A 7,560-nucleotide genomic window follows, 5' to 3' on the forward strand; every position below is an offset into this window, starting at 1 on the left:
ACCCCAGGGGCACTGTAGGAGTGCTGAGACTCCGACCCATCGGCTGCAATCCCAGCTGGATCTCAGACCTGCGTCATCACTGCAATCTGTGAGCTGTCATAAGTCAAGCCTGGATCTTTCCCAGCCTGTTTGTACGTTTGAGCCACAAGTCCTCACCAATTTGCCTTCCACTTTGCTGTGAGAGGCACCTTCTGGAATCTGGGTCCAGTAGCTTTTCTCCAGCAGATCACAAGGCACAGTGGACAACAACTCCAGGTCCTCTCGTTCTGTCGCAGAATTCAGGCTTCCAGGACCTCGGGCAGAAATTCTTGTGCACCACTGCTCTTGAGGGACAAAGTCATTTGGCATGTTCTTCATGGCTGACTGGTGTTAACGTGAGTTTGAGTTCATCTCTCTTGGCCTCTAGTTTGGTTTCTTCCTGTGCGGCCTTTCCTGTGGAAAACAATTCATGTGGGCAGATGCCTCAGTAAATAAGGATGTATTTTCTTCTAGAATTTACTTAATAAATGCATTTCCCCGAGATGCCATCATGCACAATCATAGAATCATTTCGGTTGGAAGGGATACTTGAAGGCCGTCCAGCCAACTCTCCTGCAATGAACAGGGACTTCTTTAGCTAGACCAGGTTGCTCAGAGCCTGTTCCATTGTGACCTTGAACGTATCCAAAGATCCTGTTCCAGTGCCTCACCACTTTTACAGTAAAAAAACTGCTTCCTTGTAACCAATGTAAATCTCACCTCTTTTAGTTTGAAACCATGTCCATGAAACCATCACAACAAAGTCTGCCCCCTTCTTTCTGATAGCCCCCGTTTAGATACTGACAGGTCTAATCAGGTCTCCGTGGAGCCTTCTCTTCTACAGAATGAACAGCCCCAGCTCTCTCAGTGTGTCCTCAAAGGAACGGTGTTCCAACCCTTGGATCATGTTTGCAGCCCTCCGCTGAACACGCTCCAACAGGTCCACGTCTCTCCTGTACTGAGAAATCCACACCTGGATACAATACTCCAGGTAAGGTCTCACTTGCAGGAGGGCAGGAGCACTTCCCTCTCCCAGCTGACCACACTTCTTTTGATTCAGCCCAGGATACGGTTGGCTTTCTGCACATTGCTGGCTCATGTCCAGGCATCTATCAATAGCCCCAGGTCCTTTTCAGCAGGGCTTTGCTCTATTCTTTCAACGCCCAGCTTGTACTGATAGTGGGGAGCTGCCTTGACCCCGTGCAAGACCTTGCATTGGGATTTGTTGAACCTCGTGAAGTTCACCTGGGCCCACTGCTCGAGCCTGTCCAGGTCCCTCGGGATGGCACTTTGTCAAAGCACTTCTCAGGGTACATATCTAACAATGCAGCAGGGAACTGCCATCTAATAAGAATATGGAGGAGCTGCTGAAGGTGACATTGCATTTCCAGTGTGAGTCCCTGAAAGTTCATAACTCTGTCTTTCTTCTCAGGTCCCTGATGGAAAGAAGCTGCCTGTTCTGTTTGCTCCAAGCCAGCATCTGTGAGCTAGAAGAGACGGTGAACAGTGCATCTTCAGGGATTTGTAACAGCTTCTATACTGGTGCAATCCTATCAGCCCCTGTCAGATATATGGTGGGCTCCCTAGGAAGGATGATGTCCACATGCAGATTGAGAACCAGACTTTTCTGGCCCTAATTTAGTAGGCAAAATTCAGGAGACAAGTATTCCAGTCAGATATTTGAATGTTAATTTACCTGGGGTGACAGCCAACAAACACATTGGTGGCTATCAGCAATGAGATGGTAATGATCAATGGTAGTCCTGGTCCTCCGGCTCTGATAGAAATAATTTTGACCAAGAAAAAAAAGAACATGCTCAAAGTTTACATTATTTTTTTTTTTAATGAGGATGTGGCCCTTTAATGGTTCTACAAGTCTACAACTCAGAGAAAGAAAAGGCAGCTATTTCATCATTTTATTGTAAGGAAGTCAGTAGGAAATTATTCCACAAAAGGAGTACTACATTCTTTGTTAATGTTTCAGTTAGATATGCTGCATCAGGATTTGCAGACCTTCCACCATCGCTGATAGCGAAGGACTGAGAAAATTATGAAGAAGTACGTAGGGGAAAAATTTCTTATCTGAAAGAGTGCTGAGGCGCTAGAACAGGCTGCGCGGGAAAGTGATGGAATCACTGTCCCTGAAGGAGATCGAGCAGCACGTAGATGTGGTGCTTAGAGACGAGGTTCAGAGGGCATGGTGAAGATGAGCTGAGAGTTGGATTTGGTTAGCTTTGAGTTCTTCTCCAACCTTAATTTTGCATGATTCTGTGAAGCTGATTGAGAGGCCCTCATCTCAGCAGGTATGTAGGGCCAGGCCCTGTGGCTGTTGAGTCATGAAGGGAAAGAGGTCCTGCAAGACTGGAAGGCAAGGAGCCACGCTTGTCAAGTTCTCCCTTGAAAAAGTAGGAGAAAGCTGCAGGTGGGACCTCATCTATGCCCCCCTGCAGGAGGGCTCTGGGCCAGAGGCAGGAGTTTCCGCTGGGGAGGCAGCTGGGCCAGGGGCAGCTGTTATTTGCCATTTTTGATCGCAGTTATCATTCTGCTTGTGACTTGCAGGCGTAATGCTTAATAAGAGCAGTGCCCATGCATATCTGCCATTTTGCCTAGTCAAGGTGCTTGCTCATACTTACTTCCAGGCGTATTGCTTCTCTGTGATAAATGTCCCTTCTGACCACAAGACCTCTATCATAAAAGCAACATCCTCAAAATAGGGGCGTGATTCCAGCACGGTAACCAAGCAGTCGAAGCTAGGTGGACACTAAGCGTCCTCATGCAGGGGAACTGTTAGGTCATGGCTTGCACTGGTGGTTGAGCACCTGGTGAAGGGGTGAGGCTGGCCTAGGGAGCGCAGGCAAGTTGCTGGCACTTGTGCTCCCTGTGTGACCAGAATGGATGGATCCACCTTGGGCTCACGGAAGGGCCAGCCACTGTAGAAAGAAGTCGTGGTTTGGTGATTTTCTGTCGTCAGTGTTCCACATCAGAACATCACGTGGACCAGTGGGAGTTAAAGAGTTAACGTTCTGGTCCCGCTGACCGTCCCTTATGGGCATTGTGAGTATCCTGATGGGAAGAGAGGGGCAGGGCGGCATCCCCAGAGGACCTGGTGGGAAGAAGAAGTGAGGTGGAGCTCCGGACAGGACCAGAGTGTCTGCCTCTCCTGGCCCCGGCTCAGCCGTCTCAGCTCCCGCAGAGAAAAGCACATGCTTCCCTTGCACTTCCGTGATTTGACTCATACTTCGGGTACTGTTGTCTCTCTCGTTTGGTTTGATTTGGTTGATTTAGTAACTTACCGTTCCTCCTCAGATCGCTGCCGTTGTGTTTTCTCTTCGGTACAACTATCTGCTAGCTCGCTCCCCTTACCCCTCTCCCGGAGCGCACATGGCCCAGGGCTGGCCGGGTGGCATGGCAAACAGTTAGTAGCCCTTCGTTTTTTTTCCTTTTTCCCGGGGCCTGTCACAGGCTTCCCTGTCACGGACTTCTGTCTAGGGATAACCCCTTACACCTAGGAATAGGCAGGAGAGCGTGTCTGGGAGCCAGGAGTGCTGCGTGGCCAGAGAGCCCCTTCTCCACTTGAGCAAGTGCCATTCCTCCCCCTGCATGTGACTGTGGCCTACTTGCAAATATTTTGCTGGGTATTGACAAGAGCCTGTCACAAGCAATTTAGCTTCTTCATCAGCAGAGCACCTCAGAAAACCTGCGCCCAAGCGAGCTCAAAGTGAGGAGGGGGACACCTTCCCAAACAACCATCAAAGACCCTGAAACCTCTGCGCAGGCACAGGAGACTCGGTTATGCTTGTGTAACCTTGTAAACACGTTGTGTATCAATGGGAGCAGTGTGGAGTGAAACATTTGCGACTGTCAGTAGAAGACAGTGTAAGGACATGGCTGTGTTTGATGGGTGGAGATGAGCCACCTTGTGCCCTGTGTAGAAATAAAGCAGTGCCTGCTCTCTGAAGGTTTGCCTTTGCAGTGTGTTAAGGGAGGTTCTAAAGAAACGGTAACAGCAGTGTGGGAGGCCTCCAGGCCCAGCAGAGGTCTGACCTCCCCCGTGCACAGCGCTGACAAAGGCACTGGTAGCAACATGGAGATTTTTCTGAAATTTTATTGCAGAGTCAGCTCTTTGAAAGGGTAGATAACAGCAGGACAAGGGGAGATGATGTGAAGTTGAAGGAGGGAAGATTTAGGTGGGATGTCAGGGGGAAGTTCTTTACAGGGAGAGTGGTGAGGCTGCCCAGAGAAGTTGCGGATGCCCCGTCCCTGGAGGTGTTCAAGGCCAGGTTGGATGGGGCCTCGGGCAGCCTGGTCTGGTGTTCCGTGTGGAGGTTGGTGGCCCTGCCTGTGGCGGGGGGTTGGAGATCGCCGATCTTTGAGGTCCCTTCCAACCCAGACCATTCTGTGATTCTGTGGTCTGACAGCTGGTTGTGCCCCAGCTGCAGGCCCGGCCCTGTTCTCGCCAGCTGCTGGGGCGGTGTCCTAGCGCTGCCGGCGGGGTGGCCTCTTGGCAGGAGGTGCAGGGGCCTCAGAGTCGTGGGCCCTCCTCTTCGGGGCTCGCCGAGGCGCCCTGCGTGAGCGCTCCCTGGCCCTGTTGGTGCTGGAGGGACCCGGCACTGCCTCCCCTGGCTCCTCCTGGGCTGCTTGTTGGCTAGTCCGCAATGGAGCCGGGAGGGATGGAGGCTGGCTGGGCCCCTCCCTGAGGGCAGCGGCTGAGGGCACAGGAACGTTGTCTTCGCCGGTGCTGCTGGAGGGCCGTGGACCGGAGACAGGTGTCTGTGCCTGGGAGGCAGCTGCACCATGGGCAGCTGCGCGGCTGCCCTCCTGTCCCGTGGCAGCGCGGGAGGCCTCCAGGCCAGGCAGACGTTGCACCAGCCCATTGCACACATATCCAGCTTGCACGACGAGCCGTCGCACAAAGCCGGCGGTCTGGCTTCGCATGGAGCTGAGCAGCCACAAAGTCAGCGCTCCCACGTCCAGACCAAAGAAGCACAGGCCAGAGATGACGCGGCGCTGTGCTGCAGCGGCTGCCCTGTGGTCAGCCCCAAAGAGCTGCCCCAGCTCCTGGCGCAGCCAGGGCAGCAGGGGCCGGAGCACAGCTGGAGGCTGGCGGGAAATGGGCACCGCCCCTGGCTGCTCTTGTGCTGGTGCTGCCTGGCGGGGTGCTGTTCTGGCCCTCTCCTGCCTTCCGACGACAACCTCTTGAAAGCTGTCGTCGGCACGCACCGAGTGCAGGATGGACTCCACCCTGCGTTTGCAGAGGGGGCACGTGGGCCTGCTCTCAGCCCACCGCTGGATGCAGCCAAAGCAAAACTGGTGCAGGCATGGCATCACATGGCTGGCGTCATCCATGGTGTCCAAGCAAATGGGGCAGCGACGGTCCAGCTCGGTGGCCATGCTGTCCAGCTGCTGGGTGGACAGGAGAGCGAAGGGGATGAGGGGCTGCTCCTCACCCCGCTGCTGCAGCAGCAGGGGTCACGCTAGGAAAAGAAGAGAGGCCACGGTCACTCGCTGAGCCCACCAGCGGAGGAACAAGTGCCCGGGTCCCTCAGGAAGGAAACCCTCCCAGCTGGGCCGCCCAGGCTGAGGCGTCCCCTTACCGGTTCCCTTTGCTGCTGCGGCCTGCTGTCTGCCCCGGCTGCCTGAGCCAGGCAGGGCAGGGAAGAAGCTCTAGTGGCTCTGGGGACGAGCACTGAGAGCGGCTGTCGGCAGCTCCCAGAGCACGAGACCAGCACCAAGGCTATCCTTGCTACTCGCTCCAAACCTCACGGACGCGCTCGGCTGGAGTGCGGGCACAAGTGAGAGTGAGAGACTCTGTGCCCGGCTACAGGCAGCCAGGGCCAAGAGGTCACAATCCCCTGCTGCGTATGTCACTATCCCTCACGTAGGGGAGCGGTGCCAGTGACGTCACAACGGTCATCTAAGCAGCACTCTAAGCCCAGCAATGGCATCCGGCTTTTCTGCAGTGCCTCTGCGCATTCCATTCCCATTATTATGTCTACTTGCTATTGGCATTGTGCAGTAAGGCTGGAGCACTTGTCCTGCAGAAAAGGCTTGTGTGGCCAGGACCAGTTCAGCATGTTGCAGAAAAAGGGAAGAGGCAGTTGATATGAACTGCTATTGGTAGGATTAGGCTGGAGACAGACAAATCATACCAGCAAGATGGTAGAATCCATAAGCCTGGAGGTTTTGAAGAGCTGGGTGGGCACAACCCAGTCACAGCTGTTGCAAGCCTGTGGACACACAGTCAAAACTAGAAAGAAAAAGCATTTCCAGGGAGAAATGTGACAGTAACATCCTCATTTGTAACAATATCTAGATGCTACAATATGAGAAATCTACCTTCTTCATTTAGTTCACAGAATCATAGAACCCTTAGAGTTGGAAGGGACCTCTGAGAGCCGTCTAGTCTAAGTCCCCTACAATAAACAAGGCCTCTATCAGGTCACCTCACAACTTTTTCCAGGCTGAAGAGCCCCAGCTCTCTCATCCTGTCCTCATACGAAAGGTGTTCCATTCCACTGATTATTTTTGTGGCCCCGCCCTGGACACAGTCCAACAGCTCTATGTCTCTCCTGTACTGAGGACACCAAGCAGTACCCCAGGTGAGGCCTCACCAGTGCAAAGGGGCAGGATCACTTCTCTTGACCTGCTAGTCACACATCTTTTGTTGCAGCCCAGGATATGGTTGGTTTTCTGAGCTGTGAGGGCACATTTTTGGCTCATGTCCAGCTTGCCAGTACCACCTGTACCCCAAGGTCTTTTTCACCAGGGCTCTCAATCCTTTCATCTCCTAGTTTATATTGGTAATGGGGTTCCCTTGACCCAGGTGCAAGACCTTTCACTTGCATTTGTTGAACCTCAGGAGATTCAGCTGGGCCCACTGCTCAAGTCTGTCTAGGTCCCTCTGAATGGCAATCCATCCCTTTGGTGTGATGACTGCATCCCATAACTTGATGTCATAGTTCATCAGCTTCTGAGCAAATACTTCAAAATCCAGGAGGTCAGACAGGAGGTCAACTATTGGCTTGTTCTTTTTTGTCTTCAAAAGAAATCCCTGCAGTTAAATGTTTGGTGGAGAACTTTGATGTGGCAGAGGATAAATGATAATATTTACAAAAGTAATTCAGATTGTATTTTGGCATCACTAGTTTAATGGCAGTGGTTCAGTTCTTCTGTTCCACACAAACGGGAAGGAAAGTGGAAAATTAATAAGTGTGAAAACAATACCCAGAGGAAAATAAAATGTGAGACTGCCCTAAAAGGAGCTTTTATTTTAGTGCACAGTAGCAGATTTTGTTGCCAGAGCTAGCAGTTCCTGCTATCCCTCATCTCAGCTTACTCTGTTTGGCTGGTTTGTCTGGAGTAATAATAATAGAGCTGTAGGTAGCTGAAGTAGTCAAGTGACCCTGGAGAGCACGAAGAGTATGCATTGCCTTTTCCATGGGATTCACTTGCAGCAGAAGAGCTATGCTGAGGAAAGTGTGCCAGAGAGCAGTGGTGATGGTGGTGGAAACGCTGGGGAAGTGACGGTACCCATGTGCTGAA

The 7,560-nt window shown here is 52.4% G+C and overlaps 1 protein-coding gene across 1 annotated transcript; it reads right to left on the reverse strand.

Moving 5' to 3' along the window:
- Positions 1-2,066: 2,066 nt before the first annotated feature.
- Positions 2,067-5,770, reverse strand: LOC116237712 (uncharacterized). The gene is made up of 2 exons (XM_031607051.2): positions 5,613-5,770; positions 2,067-5,492 (listed from the first exon to the last, which is right to left on the reverse strand). Exon 2 carries the CDS (start codon positions 5,407-5,409, stop codon positions 4,495-4,497), a length of 915 nt encoding a protein of 304 aa, XP_031462911.2. The 5' UTR covers positions 5,410-5,492; positions 5,613-5,770; the 3' UTR covers positions 2,067-4,494.
- Between the last annotated feature and the right edge of the window lie 1,790 nt (positions 5,771-7,560).

The sequence above is a fragment of the Phasianus colchicus genome, chromosome Z (assembly GCF_987193195.1).
Source record: "Phasianus colchicus chromosome Z, bPhaCol1.hap1.1, whole genome shotgun sequence".
Classification (NCBI taxonomy): Eukaryota; Metazoa; Chordata; class Aves; order Galliformes; family Phasianidae; genus Phasianus; species Phasianus colchicus.